The sequence below is a fragment of the Aspergillus stella-maris genome (genome assembly GCF_047715825.1).
Source record: "Aspergillus stella-maris strain CBS 113639 unplaced genomic scaffold BDV14scaffold_7, whole genome shotgun sequence".
NCBI lineage: Eukaryota > Fungi > Ascomycota > Eurotiomycetes > Eurotiales > Aspergillaceae > Aspergillus > Aspergillus stella-maris.
In genome coordinates, this window is record NW_027396801.1 from 31,043 (window position 1) to 52,525 (window position 21,483).

The 21,483-nt window shown below is 50.8% G+C and overlaps 10 protein-coding genes across 10 annotated transcripts; 4 read left to right on the plus strand and 6 right to left on the minus strand.

Moving 5' to 3' along the window:
• Positions 1-505: 505 nt before the first annotated feature.
• Positions 506-2,512, minus strand: BDV14DRAFT_166575 (uncharacterized protein). The gene is made up of 3 exons (XM_073767514.1): positions 1,844-2,512; positions 1,222-1,794; positions 506-1,175 (listed from the first exon to the last, which is right to left on the minus strand). The coding sequence occupies exons 1-3, from the start codon at positions 2,008-2,010 to the stop codon at positions 839-841; spliced, it is 1,077 nt and encodes a 358-aa protein (XP_073631672.1). The 5' UTR covers positions 2,011-2,512; the 3' UTR covers positions 506-838.
• Positions 2,513-4,623: 2,111 nt separating this feature from the next.
• On the minus strand, positions 4,624-5,941 carry BDV14DRAFT_166580 (GMF family protein). Its single transcript, XM_073767515.1, has 5 exons — positions 5,768-5,941; positions 5,600-5,699; positions 5,366-5,496; positions 4,737-5,316; positions 4,624-4,682 (listed from the first exon to the last, which is right to left on the minus strand). Exons 1-4 carry the CDS (start codon positions 5,768-5,770, stop codon positions 5,125-5,127), a joined length of 426 nt encoding a protein of 141 aa, XP_073631673.1. The 5' UTR covers positions 5,771-5,941; the 3' UTR covers positions 4,624-4,682; positions 4,737-5,124.
• A 7-nt stretch (positions 5,942-5,948) lies between these two features.
• BDV14DRAFT_130021 (flavin adenine dinucleotide pyrophosphatase) lies at positions 5,949-7,275 on the plus strand. Its single transcript, XM_073766087.1, has 3 exons — positions 5,949-6,250; positions 6,316-6,482; positions 6,551-7,275. The coding sequence occupies exons 1-3, from the start codon at positions 6,053-6,055 to the stop codon at positions 7,176-7,178; spliced, it is 993 nt and encodes a 330-aa protein (XP_073631674.1). The 5' UTR covers positions 5,949-6,052; the 3' UTR covers positions 7,179-7,275.
• Positions 7,276-7,984: 709 nt separating this feature from the next.
• Positions 7,985-9,405, minus strand: BDV14DRAFT_130010 (Ras family protein). The gene is made up of 4 exons (XM_073766086.1): positions 9,160-9,405; positions 8,917-9,031; positions 8,585-8,860; positions 7,985-8,519 (listed from the first exon to the last, which is right to left on the minus strand). The coding sequence occupies exons 1-4, from the start codon at positions 9,169-9,171 to the stop codon at positions 8,284-8,286; spliced, it is 639 nt and encodes a 212-aa protein (XP_073631675.1). The 5' UTR covers positions 9,172-9,405; the 3' UTR covers positions 7,985-8,283.
• A 1,384-nt stretch (positions 9,406-10,789) lies between these two features.
• Positions 10,790-11,290, minus strand: BDV14DRAFT_130046 (uncharacterized protein). The gene has a single exon (XM_073766088.1). The coding sequence runs from the start codon at positions 11,127-11,129 to the stop codon at positions 10,842-10,844; it is 288 nt and encodes a 95-aa protein (XP_073631676.1). The 5' UTR covers positions 11,130-11,290; the 3' UTR covers positions 10,790-10,841.
• A 455-nt stretch (positions 11,291-11,745) lies between these two features.
• Positions 11,746-12,612, minus strand: BDV14DRAFT_196530 (enoyl-CoA hydratase/isomerase family protein; the record flags this gene model as incomplete). The annotated part of the gene is made up of 1 exon (XM_073772463.1): positions 11,746-12,612. One exon carries the CDS (start codon positions 12,610-12,612, stop codon positions 11,746-11,748), a length of 867 nt encoding a protein of 288 aa, XP_073631677.1.
• A 741-nt stretch (positions 12,613-13,353) lies between these two features.
• Positions 13,354-14,330, plus strand: BDV14DRAFT_196531 (PaaI family thioesterase; the record flags this gene model as incomplete). The annotated part of the gene is made up of 2 exons (XM_073772464.1): positions 13,354-14,232; positions 14,304-14,330. The coding sequence occupies 2 exons, from the start codon at positions 13,354-13,356 to the stop codon at positions 14,328-14,330; spliced, it is 906 nt and encodes a 301-aa protein (XP_073631678.1).
• A 205-nt stretch (positions 14,331-14,535) lies between these two features.
• Positions 14,536-15,632, minus strand: BDV14DRAFT_187521 (oxidoreductase, short chain dehydrogenase/reductase family; the record flags this gene model as incomplete). Its single annotated transcript, XM_073770960.1, has 4 exons — positions 14,536-14,674; positions 14,724-14,779; positions 14,829-15,138; positions 15,187-15,632. The coding sequence occupies 4 exons, from the start codon at positions 15,630-15,632 to the stop codon at positions 14,536-14,538; spliced, it is 951 nt and encodes a 316-aa protein (XP_073631679.1).
• Positions 15,633-16,415: 783 nt separating this feature from the next.
• On the plus strand, positions 16,416-17,702 carry BDV14DRAFT_166587 (uncharacterized protein). Its single transcript, XM_073767516.1, has 2 exons — positions 16,416-16,673; positions 16,734-17,702. The coding sequence occupies exon 2, from the start codon at positions 16,812-16,814 to the stop codon at positions 17,622-17,624; it is 813 nt and encodes a 270-aa protein (XP_073631680.1). The 5' UTR covers positions 16,416-16,673; positions 16,734-16,811; the 3' UTR covers positions 17,625-17,702.
• Positions 17,703-18,815: 1,113 nt separating this feature from the next.
• Positions 18,816-20,898, plus strand: BDV14DRAFT_130078 (PTH11-like integral membrane protein). The gene is made up of 6 exons (XM_073766089.1): positions 18,816-19,420; positions 19,471-19,507; positions 19,556-19,623; positions 19,696-20,069; positions 20,140-20,207; positions 20,267-20,898. The coding sequence occupies exons 1-6, from the start codon at positions 19,349-19,351 to the stop codon at positions 20,683-20,685; spliced, it is 1,038 nt and encodes a 345-aa protein (XP_073631681.1). The 5' UTR covers positions 18,816-19,348; the 3' UTR covers positions 20,686-20,898.
• Positions 20,899-21,483: the final 585 nt, after the last annotated feature.

The window sequence follows — 21,483 nt, forward strand, 5'->3', positions numbered from 1 at the left end:
GTCAAACTGTCAGTGCGGGAGTGTCAGTGCAGTACCAGTCCAAAAGGGGAAATAGGGTTTTTGGTCTGGTCATTGAATTGGCTGGATCTCTAGCCCAGGGGTTTGGTTTGGATTGGATTATTGGCCTGGGCTTAGGACTGGGTGCTCCGTAGTCTACGTAGGCGGTTTTCGACGATCACTGAGTCAGTTGGACTCTCGTTTCTATTCTGCTGTGCAGGGTCGGAAGTCAGGGTGCAGGATAGCCGTTGAGGTTTTCTGATTTCTGACGTGTCCGATACCGATACCGATGCAATCAAACGCAGAGCTCCAAACAAAGAAACGTCAACAGCGAATTGTATTCCGGCCGAAGAAGAACCCTAAGTCTTGCCTAGATGCCTAGCTGTCGCGGTGTCCATCTCACTGCAGTAGTGTCCTGATAAGGTTTGTCTGGTGCTTTGCCGGGTTACCGTATGATCCTTAGTGTGTTCTACGTGTCGATTTTGGCCGTTACTAAGACACGGGGTAGCTGGTTTAATATAATAATATATGCAAAAGAATCGAAAAGTGGCGTGTCATCGGCTGTGGCCGACAGCTGTCAAATTCGAGATTGGGTCAGGTCATAAACAGTCATATGGATGTGATGTTGCCGATGGCAAGATCATGGCAATGCACTGCGTAATGCATAGTGAATTCTGCTATACCTCCTCCGTAGTCCATCGGTACTTCGTACCGAGCCAACGAATCCAATTAGCATTGAAGATCAATCGCCCATCACATTCACGGGCGCGCTGAAAAAGCAAGCACAATAATTGCATAATGTATCCCCTATCCGTGTATCCTCATCAGCTATCCCGCCCCACTACTGACTTTGATGCTTGCCAGCCTCTCCTCCACGCGTCGCACTACCTCGGGGTCTGGTTCTGGCTTTTGCTTTTTGGGCCTGTAGCTTCGACGTTAGTAACACGAGCATATGAGCTATTGCATGAGAGGGGTAAACGCACGGGTCGCGTATTGATTCCGCACACTTTTCCTGCCCGCAACTGGCGCAATTTCTTTCGCCCGACCGATAGACACTCGAGCATTGGTGACACCTGTATCGGACTCTCTGACGTGGTTTCTTCCAGATCCGCGGTGGCGGCTCAAACGGCGGGTCTGCGTCTCCGGGGTAGCCGTCGGGGTATTTGTCGAGTTTGGGTCTGAACAATTAGCAATGGCATGTAGAATTCGGATAGGTAAACGTACGGATCGCGAGGACAGATCTTGCACCGGATATGCCTGCAACTGGCGCACTCGGTGGCATGAGGAGCGAATATCGTATTACACCGATGACATGTCCGTCTCACTCGCTGCCGGACTGGCCTGCGGATGAGGTCTTGACCGCCGGTTCGCGAGGGCAGCGTCAATTTGTGCTCTTTCGGCTTGGGTTGTACAGGTTGCACGGTCTGGGTTTGCGACTTTTGGGCGAGAAGGGTCTGGAGCACGGTCCCGGCCTGTTCTTGCTTATCCTTGGGCTTCGCTTGGGGATGACGCGGGCATTTCTTGCATCGAACGTGCTGGCAGTTCACGCAGACCTTGTCGGGGCCGAAAGTTGTCTGGCAGCGATGGCAGGTGCGGCGGACTCGCATACGGATGGGCTTGGTGACACGCTGAACGGGAACATCGCTGGCGGCCTTCCACTCTCCAGGTTCCAGGGTCATTCCATATTTCGCAAATAGTATCCGAGCCTTTTCTTCTTGAATTGCGCCCCAGTTCGATAAGATGGTCGGCTCAGGGGTCGTGTCGGTGGGTTTGGATTTGGGGTCCGGTTTCGATTGACTAAATGGTCAGTGCATAAATTAAAAAGAGTTGGAGAAGTCGTTCGTACGTTGGTGCTTTGCTCGATTCAGCTTGAACAGGCGCTGTGGATTCTTTGGTGGTTTTCGAGGGATCCCTGACCGACGAGGTCCTCTTCAAAATGGTCCTCATGCGACCGATGACTTTCGACAAGCCATCCTGCTTTCCTTCGGACTGGGTAGGTTGAGGGGTCGACATGGTGGGAGGTGTTGTAGATATGAATCAATGGTCGCAAATGTTGGAACCGCTAATGGGTGTTCGTTCGGGTCGACAAATTATGGGTCGGGAGGCTCAGAGCGCTACCATGGCGAGCGCAGCAAATTCCCACGGTCGGACCAGACTCAATTCATGTAAACAGCGACGGGAGAGTGTTGTAGAATAATGACAGTGGTGTAGAAAGCGAATAAATCGGTAGTAGGCGAGTGGCAAGTCGCACGGGGATGGAAGTTGATGTGTCCCAGAACCACACGGTTGGGAAGACCCGACCAGGCGGACGGACGGTGAGAGAAAAGGACCACCACGGGCCCGCGTTAACGCAGCAGGCAGGGAACCAGGCCGGGCGATGAGGCAGGTGATTGGTGGGTGGCGGTCAGACCAGTGCAGTGGATCGGGTGAGGTGTTCTAGAGATTGGTAAGTATAGTGGTATGAGATGATGGCGAAGATGTCGTGGCAGGCAAACAGCAGAAGGAGGGATCAGAGCAGCGGTGATTCGAGCAGGCAGCGGGAGCCGAGCGATAAATAGAAGCGAATAGAGTTTGTATGGAAAGCCGTAAAGTTGTAAAGAAGTTGTAAAGGAATTTCGGCCGCGCGACTAACTTTCCTAGCCCCGGCCTTGATGCTCGAACCGGCAGGACCAGTCATTCCCTGTAATCTGGACAGAGCCATACAATTTCCTCAAGCGTCCTCTTACGTTTCTTTTGCTTCCTCCACCATCAGCCAATAACCGCGCTCATCATCATCTTCACAATGATCCCAGTGGAACCTCGAACAGCCTAGTTACAAGTAACAACACAATCGAACTCTGAAACGCAGCGCAGCCCGCCCGTCTGGCAGAACCATGCATCATGCACGACACGGCCGATGGAGTCCCCGTCACGCAATTAGAATAGCCCGCCAGGCAGACGGCGTCATGGCCATGCACTCTGCCTGCATCATTCTGCAGAATCTTGGGCAAGTAGGGGACAATGACGGTAGAAGTCGCGTGGAAGCCCAACAGTACAAAAGTCCTCGCATTCGGGACATCCGGGGCGAGGGAGCACCAAGGATAACTGTCGTCAGCGTTCATGAAGGAGTGCATAGCCACTGCAGTATACTGCTTCAACCAGTATACACCTACCTACCTCTACAGGCAATAGAGGACATCCCCACCACTTACCCTCCATACGAGGCCGAGGCCAGATTGCCAAATAGCCTGAAATGAAATGGCGATTGTCAACAGCCACGGTACAATCAGCCGAGTCCCCGACTCGATCAACGAGGAGGTAAACCTCACCTCGTCACACTCATCTACCGAAGTGTTCCCTGGCGCTCCCGCCGGGGATGATCGAGACTGATTCTGAACTTTAGTCTCAGAGGCATCGCCACAAGATCGCATCACCCGCTCATTCGTCGCCAGAAGCGTTCGTGGCCTGGCCCAGCGACAGGGGTAGAGCGTTCATCCCATCCCATCGCCATCTCGACTAGGTCCCCACCGTGGAGCCCCGGGGCGAAGCGCTGTGGACGTGGTCAGTGCGAGGGGATGGAATTGTTTCAACTCTTACCAGTTTTGTACCATCTCTAGATTTAATTGAAGAATAATATTCTTGGAAGACAGTCTGTGATCATGCACCAGGATAATACTTCCACTCCTCTGTCTACCAACCCAGCGAATAAGCAAGGATAAACCCCCCATAACAAGAAACCCAATCCACTGCTTGCCGTACAGAGTACCACAAACGCAACCCTACCACACCCACACCCAACTCCCCTTAACTCCCATCACAAGCTCACAACGGCCCTCAGCTCAACGCCCAAACATAATTCGATTGTCCCATTCAAATAATAAACAGGCATCTAAGCACCAATACCACATCATGCAAGACTCCTTCCTAACAGGGACAAGATCAAGCCATCCCAGACTGGCACCGATCCGCAGCGGAACCGCGTAAGACGCTAGTATCCGCTGTCAGGGATTAGAGTTTGCCCGATTTGCGCTTTTGGTTTAGACTTGGTTTGGGCCCGGTGCGTGTCGGATATACATGGTTTTGGATTGTTGTGTAGATATACATGATGAGGTTATTTGTATGGCCTTGTGGGTTTGTGGGCTCGGAGATGAGATATGGGTGAAGGTTGGCTACGGAACTATTTAGTAAAGCTTCACTAAGACTGACAAGAGCTGTGGTGAATTTTCCGAGGCAATTCTTCAGACGACCGAAGTTTATCCGCTGCCGGGTCCAAGTATACAGCGTAGTAAACTATCAATTCCTAACAAAATGGCAAGAACATATAGTACAACACTCCCCAACGGTCGTTATTACTTCAACGGTGTTGACTAGGCCACTTTTCTTTGTATCAAGTAGCACAAGAAGGGTCTTGAAGGCGCAGCTACTTAACCTATGCCCCATGAATATCTATGTATAGACCTAGCCTTACCTCCGACGGACATATGGCTGCAGACGCCAGCTTTGGTATCCCGGCTATAGACTATTCCATCAGACACCGAGTATGTCATTCCTTGGTAAACGTGAAGTGAAGTACCTGTGTCTAACGACCGTCTACTAGCTGGGTTTCAACTTCTTTGGTGCTCGGCAACCATACGTTGATTGGTCCCAGGCATGGCCAGGGCTTATTTGGGAACGTGATAAGGGGGACGAGGCTGATTCTTCTAGGTCTGGACGTCGTCTAAATTGTCAGCAGATTGTCTAACGTTCAGTTGACATCAGGTTGTGCGAGAGGGCGGACTCAAATTGGCGCCAATTTTCACTCTTTATTGCTCATCTAGAAGTGTTGATGATTTCCTCTTTGGCAAAGTAGCCTTGGCAGTTTGATTTGTCGACGCAACGCGCATTTGAAATGTTCTATGCGGTGTAACGACATTTGTCTCTGGAACCGGCCTTTGGCGCGGTATGACCCGTTGCTTGGAGGCTTGACTAGAATATATAATCATGCTAACGTATGCTTCCTCCCAAAGCAATCCCTTACCATGCGTCAGGAATATATAGTCATAATTGATACCTAGCTGACTCCAGGCCACTGAATTTGCAATCCATATCCCCATCCCAACCTCCCAAAAACCGCGCCCTGCTTCCCTTCCGCTACAAAATGCTCAATACTTAATCCTCGCTCTGTAGCGTCTTCTCAATGCTCGTCACATCCTCGTCACTAGTAACCTCAATCACCCGGTTGACCTCCGCCGTATTCCGCATCAGCTCAACAGCACCCGCGTACATCATCCGCTGCGTCGGGTTGCAGTTCTCGGGGAGGTAGTAGAGGAGGACGTAGGGGACGGCGAGACGACCGGAGCCCTGAAAACATTCAGCATAGCTCGCGCGGTAAATAAGGTAATGGACGTACCAGTGTAAGAGGGTAGCTGAGAAGGATAAACCGCGGCGAAGACTCGGGGAGCTCATCCGCTAAATCCTCCATCTTCGTGTAGACCTCGCCATCCTCTGCGCGGATTTCTTGGTTTTTTGTGTCCACGACGTCTGAAGATGTTAGCTTAATACTTTCTCATCTTTGGCCATAGATTTTGGTTGTGTATTGTCTAGAGCGGACTATGGTCGATTGTACCAAGTAACGGGGACGTACAGATCACAGCTTGTGGTTCTTTGGCGCGAGATGTTGTCAGACGGAACTTGCGCAGCCTCTCCCTTGTCTCTGGTGAGAATGCGTATAAGCGTTCGGATGACTGTGCTTGCGAAAGAGTGGTCAATAAAATGTTTCCGCGTCGAGGGGTGGTGCGGGGCAGTTACTCACCATGTTGCTGAAGTGGTATATAAGAGAAGAAGTACTGAAATTGCAAGGGTCAAGTATTGCCCTGAGTCTGCAAATGTCTCAATGGCAGAGAAGGGATAAGATGATCAGGGCAGTGTGTAAGGCTGGTTGATGAGCCGGAAAGCAACGCGGAGCTGGACTTGATCACGTAGGCGTTGGCGCAGACACCCCCACCTTCAATGCGGCGACGACCCCAACTGACTTCTCTCGGGTTCCTGCTCCGCCCACGTTCTGTCTTCTTCACTTGTTCCTCACATCATTGTCTTCATGTTTGCTCGACTCACCCAACTGACTCGACATCTCTACCGACCGCCCTTTACTCACCAGCCCGCATCACTCGCTTCCCAATCCCCCTTTTCACCGTCGCGTCCGCTCTCCCCGAGAATGACATCATCTGCCGGTGCGACCAACACGATACACACGGCCGCGTGCCTGATTATTGGCGATGAGGTGCTTGGCGGGAAGGTATTTCAATTTAATCTCAAGATTTGTGTCGTATAAAAGCTAATGCATGGACCCTTTGATGCTAGACCGTCGACACAAACTCCGCCTTCTTCGCGCGGTACTGCTTCTCCCTCGGAATCCAGCTAAAGCGCGTCGAAGTCATTGCCGACGATGAAGACGAGATCATGGAGGCTGTTCGCCGCATGAGCAAGAACTATGATTTTATTGTTACGAGTGGTGGGATTGGGCCTACGTACGCTTCTCCTCAGTTATACCCATCATCTTCCGGCACGGTTAGCTAACTCATTGCTTCTGCTACAGCCACGACGACATAACCTACTCCTCCATCGCCAAAGCCTTCAACCTCCCCCTAAAACTGCACGAACCCGCGTTCGAGCGCATGAAGCGTCTCTCAAAGCCCCACCCCCTCCAACCCGCCTTCGACTGGGACACCCCCTCTCCCGGCCTAACAGCCAAACTGCGCATGGTCGAAATCCCACACGACGCAAACATTTCCGATGAGAAACAAGCTATCTTCGTCGCAGACGACATGTGGGTTCCTATCGCCATTGTCAACGGCAATATCCATATCCTTCCTGGTGTGCCAAGACTCTTTGAGCGGTTGCTCGAGCACCTGCGTCCGTCATTGCTACCTAGACTGGTTAACCCCGAGGGTAAGGGGATTTACCGGTACTTGTTCAGCACACCGTTGCCCGAGAGCGCGGTTGCGCCGTACCTGACTGAGCTTGCGGCGAGGACAGCAGACCGGGGTATCAAGGTTGGCAGTTACCCGCGCTGGCAGAAGAAGCGGAACACAGTTACGCTTGTGGGCACGGATAAGGAGTTCTTGGATAGTCTCGTTGCAGAGGTGGAGGAGAGAGTGCAGGGAAAGAGGGTTACCACTGAGGATGAACTAGATACGCCGTCTGATGACGAGGAGGGCAAATAGGCTCCGACATCCATTATGCCGATATACCACCATCTACCTAGCGCATTTGGGGACCTTGTATAACATGGGGTTATAAAGATGGATACCATAGATCTCTGACGATTCTGATCAAGCATTGGATCTAGTTCACGTCCTTGGTGCACGTACCAAAGCTTGCTCCTTACTCTCTATCTACACACGTAGTCTCACCTTCCTATTCCGACGAAACTCGGACCGAGTCAAAAGGAAAGCACGATGGACCAGTCACTCCTTCCCAACGGGCACGCAATCGTACCTTCCTTTTTTTTGTCTGAATACGCGCCTTCCTTGCTGGGAAATATATTTCATTGGGAGGGAGCGATGGAGGCTGCGCGATGTCGGGGCTGTTTGCTTTGTATAATAGCTGAATACCGGAGAGTAGGTCCTGAATCGGAGATGGTTGGAAGCCGATGCTAGCTGCTGAATTGACCCGCTGAGCTATGATAGCCGGTAATTTTAAAAGCTTGAGTAGCATCAATGAAGATGGCATAGAAGCAGGACGTTGCTGGACGAGGCTAGGCTACTGGAAACCTAATCGAAAACAGTTACGTAAAGTCATAACAGTAATGAGATATGAGGCTGATGCGATAGAACATTAGTAACTATGCAAAGCTGGACATACAGAAGCTCGAAGAGACAAGGCAGATGATGCACGAAGCCAAATGCCGGGTAAGTGTCAACAATACAAAGCAGAAGCATAGTAGGACCAGATGCAACCGGCGAAGGAAATAGATAAGAAATAGATACGGTAATAGCACAGATCTATTGACACGCCTGGGTAGGTATTCCTCGCACTCCAGCGAGAATCATAATACTAGTCTTTCCAAGTAAAAAAAAAATAAAAATGATAAAACAGGTAGATCAAACAGAGAAACAGATGGGGAATCGAACATTCATGGCGAAGATGACGGCGTGATGGATCATCTGATGGCGAGCCTCGTGTGGTATAAAAAATAAATGTCACAATCCGCAACCCCGTTGAGCCCTCAACTCCGTTGTTGTGACTCCTCTCGATGGGGTTTCTCTATGTGAATCTTCGTCTCTCGACTTATTGCTTTCGTTTTTTCGACGCGTTGCTTGCCGACCATTACATAACAATACACTTTGAGCAGCAGCCGGCGCTCTCGCCAGGCTCACTGACATCCATCTTGTTGTCGGGGGCGCGAGCGCCAAAGGCACCGGAGCCGGATGGGGAGGACATTTCCTTGTTGTAGCGGCGAATCTCACGGACGAGGTCGTAGAATGCGTTCTCGACGTTGATGCGGGATTTGGCAGAGGTTTCGATGAACTTGCAACCGAACTGGTTTGCGAGAGCTTCTCCCTCTAGATGAAACAGAAGTGACATTAGTGAATGCCGCGAAAGACTGTAGACCGACAAGTGTGCTTACCCTGCTCTGTGACCACTCGCTCCTTCTCGAGATCGCACTTGTTTCCGACGACAATGATGGGGAAGTAGTCCTTGTCCTTGACGCGGAGAATCTGTTGTTGGAATGTCATGATTTCTTCGAACGATTGACGCGACGTGATCGAGTAGACTAGGAGGAAGCCTTCGCCCGTTCGCATGTATTGTTCGCGCATGGCGGAGTATTCTTCCTGACCGGCGGTATCGAGGACATCGAGCAGAGCAACCTCATCGTCGACCATGCACTGCTTGCGGTATGAATCTGCGGGATAATGTGATGAGCGATGGAATTGACCAAGCTGGTCTTGACGAGCGAACCTTCGATTGTTGGGTCATATTCATCCACGAAATGACTCTGGATCAATTGAATCGTCAAACACGACTTTCCGACACCACCACCACCGACGACGACGAGCTTGTACTCTCGGAGGAACTAGAAAAAGGCGAATTGTAAGCAACGACAAGTCTGTTGAGCGATGGCGGTTTCAGGATGACGTTAGGTGAACCGGGCGCCGGAAGGGGGAAAGGGGTAGCGAGCGACAGCGGGAAAAAAAGGCCTACCTTTGAAGCCATTCTGACAGTTGGGTTGATCTACCGAGAGGGAGGAGAAGCGATGGTGATCGAAGCTATAACAACGACAGCGGGTCGAGGGAGCAGCACAATTTTCTTTTGCAGAAAGGGTCGAGAGTCGGGGCCCAGCAGGTCGGGAGTTTCGCGCGAAAGCAGGATGCGCCTAAGAGGCAGGCCACAGCAACGGCGGGTCCAGAGAGACTAGGCCAAGCTTAAAGAAGAGAGTCGAGGATTGAGAGGATCAGGGGTTCACGACTCGAGGAACACAAACTAGTCTCTTGGATATTTTTATCTCCCAGGGAGTGTTCTCGAAAGCGAATGGAACACGGAGGTCGAGTCGTGGATAATGGATCAGGAGAGGGAAGGGAGACTGAGTTGTGGTTCAGTGGTTGGGAGAGTTGGGACTGGGACTGAGAGAGGGAGAGAGCGAGTGGAGTCGAGATGGAGAGGGGAAAGGGGATGCTGATCTAGCATGCTATCTTATTCATCATCTACTAACTCTGCCGGTAGTCATTGGTTGAGTATATTCCTACGGAGGTATTTCAGAGATTGTCTTTTATTGTCCAGTTTCTTCTGGTCTATCTGCTACCTCCCTCCCATCGGTGAGTGGCATAGGAAAACAAATATGGTGCAGATCAGCCTGAAAAAAGGGGCCATCCACAGCACTGACTCTGCCTTCTTTCTGGCCCTTTTTTCCAGCTTTATCAACTCTGGGCGCCCAATCACCGTCCCAGCCTTGCCGAATAAATTAAACTCAATGTACATTAATTGCGACGCGTTTCTATCAATCTCACGCCTGATTTATTATTCTTCCTCTGGCGTCAGGAATGGTTTCTGCACTTCGGTCACTGCAACTCTGCAGAGTGATGAGTAGACGCCGTCCGCAGGCAATCACACTTCCAGAAGCTCCATTGGAGGAGAATGTGTGACATGGACCATTGAGAAGCCTTCGTTATGTCCACTGTCCAAGCTTCGGCTCGTCGGGTTGAACCTCGCCGTGGAGACTGCTCGGAGTAATATTTTTGCTTCAGACAGGCGACTCTAAAATCTACACGTCCAGACTCCAGACACTCGAATCATGCACCTTTGAGGCCTCGGCCCCAGTCCTTACCAGGTCGAGTCGTACTTTGTATGTATGAGTCCGCACTATGGCGCAAAAGCCGACACTGACATCATTCAAGGGATCATCTCAGCAGTTCTCCGTGTTCATCTCCTGTTCGAAACGGACGTTGGAGATAAAGCACCTCGACGTCAAGCCGCCCAGGGCTGTTCCCCACGCCTCCACCAAGCGCAATCGAGATTGGCCCGTTGCCCGGCTTATAACATGTCAACCAACGCCGCCACAGCGGCATAGTTCATCCTTATGGACCGCTGACAACCTTGATGATTATCAGATATTACCACGGAGTATGCTGGAGTATGCCAAACGGCGATGACATGACGCCGGGAGTATTTCTTACGTGCATGAGACCAGCCAATGCCCTTGATGCCTTTCTCATTCACCTCCAAACTATCTGCGAACAACGACGATCCCGGGAAAATCACCCTACGTCAATCAGCCTCTCATGAACTTCACTCTAATCAGAGTCGACTTGACGGTTGCTGACAGATATGACACAGTGATCCAATTTATGAGACATCCCTCAACTCTACCCCGAGACCTGACTCTAGTCTCAGCACTGACCTCGACTCAGAATACAGTTTCGATAGAGCTGAGTATATGCAGACACGCAAAAGCCAATTACCGCCACTGGGCCTATATCAAGCTTGCATAAGACCTCAGCCTCGCAACTCCGGGCGCCTCTCGGCGATCTATGCCTCCAAATCGGGCGATATCTGACCCGGCAGGACGGTTGTGCAACACGAACTCCAATCCACGGTCTTACGGCGGGTCTCGTAAAGGGCAATGAAAGCGACCCTAGGTCTGCCGTGCAACCTGCTGGGAAAGGTAACTTGATCATTTCTAACTTTTGAAGAAATGGCTCTGCTTGGCTTGAGATCAACCAACTGCACGGTGATCTTCAGCTGTCAGATCTCAATCGTGTAACGGAGTTTCTTTCTCACGTCATGCTGAGTATATGTTATACCCCGCGTCGACACCTTGTGCAACCTGAAATCCGACACTTTGGTCCTCTGGATGTCGCGGATCAACAGGTGTAGTTGGTGTCCCTCTGCAGGCGGAAGATCACAATTATTGCTCAGCTGGAGTCTATCTCTTTTGAACCTCGGTCTGAACTCTGCGCGGAAGCACAATCAAGGGGGGCGCTCCTTCCCAAATGAGGTTTAGAAGCACTCTATACGCGGAAGGAACGATCTGCCATGTATACCAGGTAGGAAGGTACGATCAACTGCACCTTCCTTCTGAGGACTGATTGGTAAGCATTTATCGTAAAAGGAAAGGAACGACCACGCATAGCAAATAGGAAGGTGCGATTGCTTGACGCGTTATAAAATTCCACCAAGCTGGTAGTAGTTGACAAACCTAGACATGATAGCACGTTCACTACACCAACCAATCCCCATAGTCTGTTCATAAGCTATACTTAATACACCACTTGAATGATCTCATAGAATGGCCTACAAATTCCCCTCAAAATCAAACTTGCCGTGCCGTCCAGCCCCATCCCTGAACTTCTTCGCCCCCTTCACACTCTCACTCTCAATAACCTCAATCCCACGATCATACTCAAACGCCAACGCCTCTTCAAAGCTTACCGCATTATAAGCCGCATTATAACAGCTCGCCCGATCAACATTCATACACCCCTGCGGAAAACCAACAAGCTGTCTCGCAATCCCCATCGCCTCATCAACCCCTTTACCCTTCGGAACAACCCGATTCGCCAACCCCATGCTCAAGGCTTCCTGCGCACCAACACCGCGCCCCGTAAGGATCATGTCCATTGCACGCCCGAGCCCAACAATAGCCTGAAGCCGCACAGTCCCGCCATCTATAAGCGGGACACCCCACCGTCTACAAAAGACGCCGAAAATAGCATCTTCTTCGGCGACGCGGATATCTGCTATAAGGCTTAGTTCTAATCCGCCGGCAACAGCGTACCCAGCTACAGCGGCTATAACGGGCTTTGTGATTTGCATGCGTGAGGGGCCTATTGGGCCCATGTTGCGGCCTTCAACGCGGGAGTGGTGGCTTATGCGGGGGCCGTTGTAGGTGCCGTCTAATTCAGACTGAGATTCATATTTCGCGACTTCGTGCAGGTCGAAGCCTGCGCAGAATGTACCGTTTGCGCCGGTAAGGACGCAAACCTTTTGGGATTCGTCGGCCTCAAAAGCGAGGAATGCGGAGGTGAGTTTGCGGGCTGTTGGGCCGTCGATGGCGTTGCGGCGGGCTGGGCGGTTGAGGGTAATTGTTGTTATTCCTGAGGGGGTCGTAGTTATTTGGACGGCGTTGGGTTCTGGGTCGTTGGGAACTGAGGTAATCATTTTGATTCTGGGTGATTGTATGGTTGTTGTATGAAGATAAGGTCCCAAGTAGGCCTTTATATATATCACGAACCGTGATCCACGACTGTCTTCTGCTGAGTCGCATAGCCTCGGTTGTGAAAACATATTTGTTTTTAGAGGTACAGTACTTTGTTCAAGTATTGCGTATTCTATTTACTAATTGTTTATACTGGCTCTATACTACAATGCCTATATGATATAGGTTTTCGCTACCTTCACGCTTCCTGTCCTTTCCTCTCACATGTCTCTATATACAGACAACTCAGGAGTCATGATCCAACTCTCGCCAGTGAAGCACACAGTAGGAGCTTTTATATCCAAGTACTATGTACCTGATGATATCCCCATCTCATACTTCGGCTGTCTCAGATAGGCGAACGAGCGGGGTAGCTCTACTATAAACGATGCGGTCCGCAATATCCGGTGTAAGGTACTTTCATGCTTCAGAAATCGTTTAGATGCCCAAGAAGAATAGCCTCGCTTGTCAGGGTCAACAATTTGGACCAACTCTTGGGTTTACACAAGGAGCGTTGCGTTAATGGTGCTGTAGGTAGTAATATATAGGTACCTTTTATTTACCTCGGCTTTGGCTTAGGATGGTCCACCGTTTATATGGCTAGGTGAGAACCAGGTCTTACTTTTCAAATACCACACTTTATACCGCTTACCAGAGCTTGATAGACCAGCATCCTTTCGTATATTGTTCCCTAGGCAGATATCATGTCTCTCCCTATGCATTTATTGAAAAGACAGCGTCACCTACCACAGCTTCGACAAGTCCATCACAACCTCCAGCGACCTCATGCTTCACATAGATTCCTCTCTCACCAGCAATCCCCGTCACACATCCAGCATTCGAGCGCGAGAGCCCCGGCCAATACCCGATCCGCATCTTCAGCTTCGGCCTCAAAATCAAGATCAAGCCCAAGCCCAAGCCCAAGCTCACCACCACAACCGCTCAAAGAGCCCATCACCACGCCTACCTTCCTCAAAACCCCAGCGCAACTAGAACACCTCATCTCCTCCCTCCCCTTAATCAAACACCTCCGCCAAAACCCACTGTATACAGAATTCCACCCGATGAGATGCATGCACCCACACGCCCAAAAAACACACCTCGTCACAACAGCATTTCTGGGGAACGAATCCAAAATCCCCGTTGAGCCTATTTACTTCCTAAAGTCACCACCGTCAACAAACCCCAGCCCCAGCATAATATCCCCCCTCTACCTATCAACCCACCTAACAGGCCACGCGGGCTTCATCCACGGCGGCCTCCTTTCCGTCCTCTTCGACGACATATTCGCGCGGCTCGCGAGCGAGGTTTTCCCGTCGCGGATTGGTATGACGGTTCGTTTGGAGATGGAGTACAAGGCGCCTGCTGTGCCGGGAAGGGTTTATATTGCCCGGGCGGAGATTGAGAAAGTTGAGGAGCGGAAGGTTTGGGTTGGGGGTGAGATGAGGTGCCTTGGTGATTTTAAATGGGATGATATGGGGGAGAGGGGGGAGAGTGAGTGTGATGGGGGTAGTAGGGAGGAAGAGGAGGGTGTTTTTGTGGCGCGGGGGAGGGGGTTATTTGTTGAGCCTAGGAATACGGAGGTGAGTTTTCGATTCCTTTTGAGGTGGTGTAATGGTGGTTTGTGATGCCTGGAATTGCTAATTGCGTCTAGGGGATGGTGCCATTATATCCGAATTGATTAACTATGGTAGAACACACCAGTCGCGCATAGACGGGGTTTGTTTTGAGGAGATATAGAAGATATATATATATTCATATTCGACGTCTATACTTTAAACCCTGGTCCTTATCTACATTACTCCACACATACTCTGACAGTCATTTATTGGGGTTTTTTGTAGACGTGACCGGGGGATGCCTATAGGAATCGATTAGTTTCCGAACTATACGCACAGATGCTGGAGTGAGTTTACCTGGTGGCTGGGGAAGATCAGGGTATCAGCAATGACAACGTTCTCCCTCCGACCAGCGGCAAAGACAATGACTTCAGCAATGTCCTCAGGGGTAAGAGGCTCGCAGTTACTACATCTTGGTTAGCGCGTGTCCTGTATCCCTGGTGCGGTTGACTTACGCATAGACGGCATCGGCCTTGGACTTGTCACCGTAGAAGCGGACAACGGAGAATTCCTGAAGAGCTATATTAGCCGGAGCCTGATAAGCAGGAGAAGTTACCTACAGTCTCAACCTGACCGGGATCAATCTCGATGACACGGATGCGGGTAGAAATGAGTTCCTTGCGCAAGGCCTCAGTGAACGACTTCACGGCAGCCTTGGTGGAGCAGTAGATGCTGCCGCCGGGGTAGGGCTCGCGACCAGCAATGCTTCCAATGTTAATGATGTCTCCGCGGCCGCCGTCGCTACGCTTCTGGAAGATAGGGAGAACCGCCTGAGTAAGGTTGATCAAGCCGGTGACGTTGGTCGCAAACATGACGTTGATATCCTCGGGGTTAATGTTGGGAGCGCCAGCAACGCCCTTGACGAGACCGCTTCACTCTGTCAGTAACCTGTAATCCAACAGAAGTAAAGCGACTCACGCATTGTTGACCAAGATGTCAATATCCTTGAACTCCTCAGGGAGGTTCTGCACAAAGTTCTTGACTTCCTCCGGGTTGCTAACATCCAGCTTCACAGGCAGAGTCTTGACACCCTCGCCAACCTCTTTCTTGATTTCCTCCGCCAGCTCCTCGAGAGCGTCGACACGGCGAGCTGTGACAATGAGCTTTAGGTCCTTGGGTGCTGTCCGGGCAAACTCCTTGGCTGTGCTGCGTCCAATTCCCGATGAAGCACCGGTGATAACGACTGTCTTGCCCTCAAGGCGCTTTGCCATAGCGGAAGCCATTGTGCGTCTGAAGAAAGCGGGCCCGAATATCGGAGCTGTTTGCTGAAATGGGGTGGTAAATGCGGAGGTGGTTCGAAGAGGGGAGGAAGCGATATGGCGGAGAGCTGCAATTGAGTGGCGGTAAGCTCTGAGATGCTTCATATGAGACAGCACGTTGCTAGTCACTGGCGGGGTAATTGGAGAAGCAAAATTGGACAGAAAGATAAGGGCCGGGCAGTATATATAAGAGGACGGGAGCTGCTGCGGGGAGTTGATCTCGCAATAGCGGGGCGGCTGCGGCTAGAGCGTTTTGCGCTGCGTCAGTGCTCGGCAGAAGGTTCGCCCGGTCGGATCTTTTCCGACTCTCGACGGATATCCACGTGACACGTGCCCTATACTTTGGTACAGGGGTACAGGCATACTTCGTCTTCTTCTCTTGCATTTGATGTTTGAAATTCTACTTCATACATTCGCATAAAATAACAAATAATGGATTGATTTATCTTCATGTCTGATAATGCGCCTAGGAGCCCTGTGTCAGCTCTAAGATACCAAAGTTCACCACCCGTCTGCCAGCTGACGACGAGAAGCCTTGCTCCGGAACACGGTGAACATTTCTAACCCAGTGAAATCTGATATGCTAGCCGCGTCGGTATGAAAGTCTTGAATAATGATGTAATGACTGGAAGATAGAGTTAGTCTCCCCAGGTCCAGCGCGTCGGGTCGTTCTTGCCGTCAGAATGACTGGAACCTCGAAGTATAAAACAAAGCGGAACCTCGAGGCTCGAACGGACTTTCAACAGGCTAGAAATGATTCAGCGTATTGGTCTGGAACTCAGTTCCAGCTTTGCGGTCACGACTGGCGCGGTCGACAGGCACTGCCCTGACAAGCATACTTCAAGCCAGCCGCGCCCGGTGGCCATGTCCCGAGCTCAAAGTGTCTTTCTTCGCTTGCACATTTCATGTTCTTGCTTCTCCATTTACGTTTCTGTTGGTATTAAGCGAATACCTAGTTACGCACCGAGGCATCTTTAGACACAGTGATTGTCGTGGACTTGTATCCTTCCGAGGAAGTCAGATTTTCGAAAGCTTTCAAAGCGACCATCTTTTCTTAAGCAGCACCTTGAGCCTTGGTGATATCATTTAAAAGGTTATATCCTTTCGGTCTATATCTCGTTGGAGCTGGGAAAGTTCGCTACCCGAGTAAGTACCAGGTCAAGCCAAGTTTACTAGGGAGTTGCGTCAAATACTGACAATAAATAGCCCTTCCAACGCGCACTTAGCTACAGACAAATCTTCCGCGCAAGACTGTTTGCTGCAGTTGTATGCAAATCTCCAGATATGTCAGAGACTTCTGTGACGATTGCGGGAGAGACCTCCGCGATAATGGAGTCCGGACACGCCGACTTCTCGCGCTTGGGGTTCGACGATCTCGAAGATTCTATGGACTCGGCGCAGATAACTGAGAATGATGTTATAAAGTCTGACAATCAGCGATTTTTGACAGAGGATAGGGAGGCGGGCAGCCTTGGGGAAGAAAAAAGGTTTAGAGAAGAGGAGAGGTTGGACCGAGAGGCAAGACTGAGGCCGATTTGGGCAACCCTTGACCTAACGGAATTTTGGCGTCGCAGTGGGCAGCTGGCCCGCCCCGGTAATCAAATTCACCATTTCAACTGGCAGGGTGTTCCGATTCGCGAACCCAGCAACACGGACCCTGAAGTCTCACCCTTTGTCATGGGCAACCAGAAGGTGTTTCCACCAACGATTTCAGACATAGACTGGAGGGATATCGTTCTTAGAAACGCCATGGATCACGTCGACCCCGTATTCGTCCGTCTCAGAGACCGGGTTCCTATACCTGAAGAATGTCACGAATTGATGGCGTACGCCGAGGGCCAGACATTTCAATGCTACAGCGAGCATGGACGTTGGATTAATGACACAGAGACGGCGCAGTCAATTATTAGAGACACTGGTGATGTCGAGCTCTACCTCGACCAGGACAGTGTGTTTGGGAACGGATGCTTTCCGGAAACCGATATAAAGACCTATAGGCAGTGGTCACAATCCGTACAGGCTCCTCAGACAGCGGAGCGGCCAACTCGGGAAGGACCTTCTCGACTCAGGTATTGCGTTAATGCGAATGAGCCCTAGGGGTTTATTGTCGGTCAAGAGCATGGCATTTGGAGTAATGTTTTATTCAGTAGTTGCTGGACATGAGTTGGATTATGATGCTTGATTTTGTAATTTACTTTGTTTTGCATAGCTTCCATAAGTCAAGCAGCATGTGATCTCTGCCGTCCTGCCGCAATCGGACTCTTCAGTCTTTACCCTTTCTTCCTTCCTAATACCTCCCCTACGATTTCAACAGAACCCATCGTTCTGAAGCAGCGATTGCCCCATAGTCTTCGCACGGTCTTTTCTCGCATTAGGCAGTGAATCGATCGCTACTCGCCAGAGAGTACTAGCTACGCGGGGTACAACTTTCTAGGCCACGCATGAAAAATACATTTCCTCCTCTAAGCTTCAATCTCATGGCCTTGAGACTGGATCATATCTTCTCTCAAAGTCTGACATACTCTACCAACCCCGGTTTCGGTTGGCGCAATTGAGAGGCCTCCCCAGGCTGTCCCTGCAAGTCCCTCAGGAACTTCGATAAGGCGCATCGGTACATTTGTCCATGCACCAAGGCACCAATCTCGATCAATGCGCGCTTACCGGCCCCTGAGGACCGAGACCATACTTGCTTTTGGGATTGAATCTGACATTCAGGGGAAAGAACCCATGGCGGAGAAAATGGCCGTGAAACTCAATGCCACAGCCTGTCTTCTGGACGGACAACAGAGGCCGGTCAAAGTCAGACGACTTTGCCACATCCAGAGTCCATCACGCGTTCAAGCCCAAGGCCACTCGGTGATCGTCGCCAGCCGTCAGGCCTTTTCCGATGCTGCGCCCTGGAAAATGAGCGTTCCAAACTCTAAAATGTCGAGTTGAAAGAAACTTAACTTCCGACTTGCCGTGCGCCCCAATAATATAATTCCAACTCTGAAAGGTGATTGGCATCTTTGCAGACTAGAGCACCCTTTCTGGGTCTGAGACACATTCTCCGCGGCTCAATCGATATTCGTCTGCGTTCACCATTGGGCACCCGCTGTGCGGTTGAGATCTATGATGCAGCAATTTCGAACAATCTTCACTTTTGTCCGAAGTATACGCCCCATAGGATGATTTTTTGCGCTCATCACACAATGATCAAAGCAAAATATCGTTGGACTCTTGGATTGAACAGGGCACTCTTGGAGGTCGAAGTGCCTGAAGCCTGACTGCCGAGAATTCGATGTGTTTACTATCTACCGATCCTTCGACCAGGTAGATTGGTTTCCAATACTACTGAGACTAGAAAGGCTTGCCGAGGGCCGTTTGAGGCACTCCAGCTGTCACAACTTAATAAATTGCATCAAGAGTCCGATTGGTCGCTGCCAGAAAAGACAAAGCCTCAGAGGACCTGCCTAGGCGAGAATTAGGATGTAGCGCAGCTAACGGGCTCCATGTCACTTGGACCTCCCCAGGTTACTTTGCTCATATTGCAGCGGTAGCCGTGCCTTTATTCCTCTTGATTCCCCCTGCCGCAGGTTGTCACACCCAGTTCTGTGCTTCCGGACATGGTACAGGCATGAGTGGCCCGTGAATCGACAATCTTTGGATCTCATGCCTTTCTCGCATTGCAGGCACTTGAGATCTTCATTGGCTGGGTGGTGATAAACGCGTCTCTGCAGGAGAGCCTGCTACCTAGAGAGTTCCATGAAAACCCGCCTCGGAGTGAGCCAGCTATAGTGGGGGCAGCTACACTCATCGGTCTCTCAGTGTTAGCAGTGTCGATGCGCCTATATACCCGAACTGGTTTGATAAAACGATGTGGACGAGAGGACTGGACTATGCTAGCGTCTTTGGTATTTCCCTTACAACTTGAAAACTAGGTTGTTACTGATATGATGCAAAGGTCTTTGCAGTCGTCTACGCCGGCCTCGCTATCTCCCGTAAGTTGTCGAGTAATCATCACAACAATTTCCACTGACACTCCCCAGGATACAAGCTCGGCTTAGGGAAGCAACCCGATGATTTGACGCAAGGGCAATTGGAGAAGCAACTCAAGGTAAGGCATTGAATAATTGAACATGTCCGTGGCAGCGTTTGTATGCGTAACTAACTTTTACTCTCTATGCAGTGCTTATGGGTCGCAGTTCCCATGTATATCGCCAGCTTGGGGCTTACCAAGGTCTCCTTGATTTTCCAATACCTCCGCCTTTTCCCTAACCGCCGATTCTGCATCATCTGTTATGTTGTTTTGGGTGTGGTGGTTCTCTGGTCGATATTTGCAATAATCAGCGGCCTTCTCAACTGCCTACCGGTGGCCAAATTTTGGAATAGAGAATTGCCTGGCACATGCCTTAACTTTGAGATCATTTGGTTCTTCAATGCCTCGATGAGCATTGCGACCGATCTCATCATTCCCCCTTTCCCAGTCTTTCAACTCTCAAAGCTCCGGCTTCCTTGGGCACAAAAGACCGCGCTCTTTGTTATCTTCATGTTGGGTTGGCTGTCAGTGTGCATCCCTTGGAGCTGGACTTCCATGGGAGAAAAAAAGAATCATAGCTGATACAAGTGACAGTGTCGTGATCACCGGTATCCTCCGCCTCTTCAGTCTTCACCAAGCAGCCGAACACCCCGATACATCTTGTATGCCACCCACCCTCCTTCAAACCAAGACACTCACTAACGCAGTCATACTCAAACAGGGAGCAATGTCGGCGCCGCGTTCTGGACAGCAGCCGAATGCAACATAGCTATCATCTGCGCATGTCTCCCCTTCCTCCGCCCCCTCGTATGCCGCATAGTTCCCATTCTTCGTTCCACTGTCGGCTCTCGAAGCAAAACGACCACGAATTCTACACGGACCATCGCCTCTCGTACAGCACGGCTCAGGGCAACAGCTTCCCAAGACCCAGAGTTCGGTCTCCTTACACTTGACGCCAACGGTAAAGTGGTACCGATTGCCGAAGCAACAGCAACAGGAACCGAACGCGCAAAGAGAAATGGGAGCAGCTCTATCAATGAGGCGATTCCTGAAGTCAGGACAGGATCCACACATGAAGGTGATATTGGCGTTGTTGGCGCGGATACGAGCCAAACGAACCTGGTGTTGAACGGGCGATGAGTTTTGATTCAGGTTTGGTTCTCGAAGACGTCAGTGCATTGATTAGGGTGGCTAGACTCGCAGCAACTGGTGGCTTTTGTATTTTACGTCGACGTATCTGAGCGGGCATTTATATCATACCAGATATATGTATTTTCCACATATATATTTTACAGGCAATAACTGACGAATGCGTACTAATTTTTTTTTGGTGAAGACACTTACTTCCCTCAGCACTCCCCGCCCATAGCTTGTCTTCGAGATTGCTGATTGAGGAAACATAAGACACTGCAGCCTTGAGAGATTTTGATCTCCACCATAGTATAGTCCGTTGTTCCCTGCCGTGCCCTTCAGGTACCGGTATACTCCAGTTGCAGAACACCTTTCCGCACGAGGAAGGCACGCCCAACGCCCAAGCAACGGCCCAGACAGCTCCTTCCCCAAGCGACTCGTGAACCGCAGCCACGCGAGGAAGAAGCAACAGGCGACCACTATTTCCTTCTTCGCCAAGGCAAATAAACCTATCTAGGTTGGCAGGCGCGACCCCGTATTCAAGGTGAAGGCAGGCACCTAGGCACGGTTGACCACCTAGACCGCGCCAGAGCCATACCTAGATAGGTAATGGTACTGCATACTTTTATTGGCTGACCTCTGAGCCTCTAACAGACCTGGGCGATACCATGCCGGTTGTAGATCTAGCAGGCGTGCCTGGTTGCGCCTGGGCCCGGACTCGAGAGCTCCCCCAGACGAGGCGCGAAAAACCAGTAGGTGACCTGTCTTAATTGAGGAAGGAGCGATCGGGGCCCAATCCAATGGGAG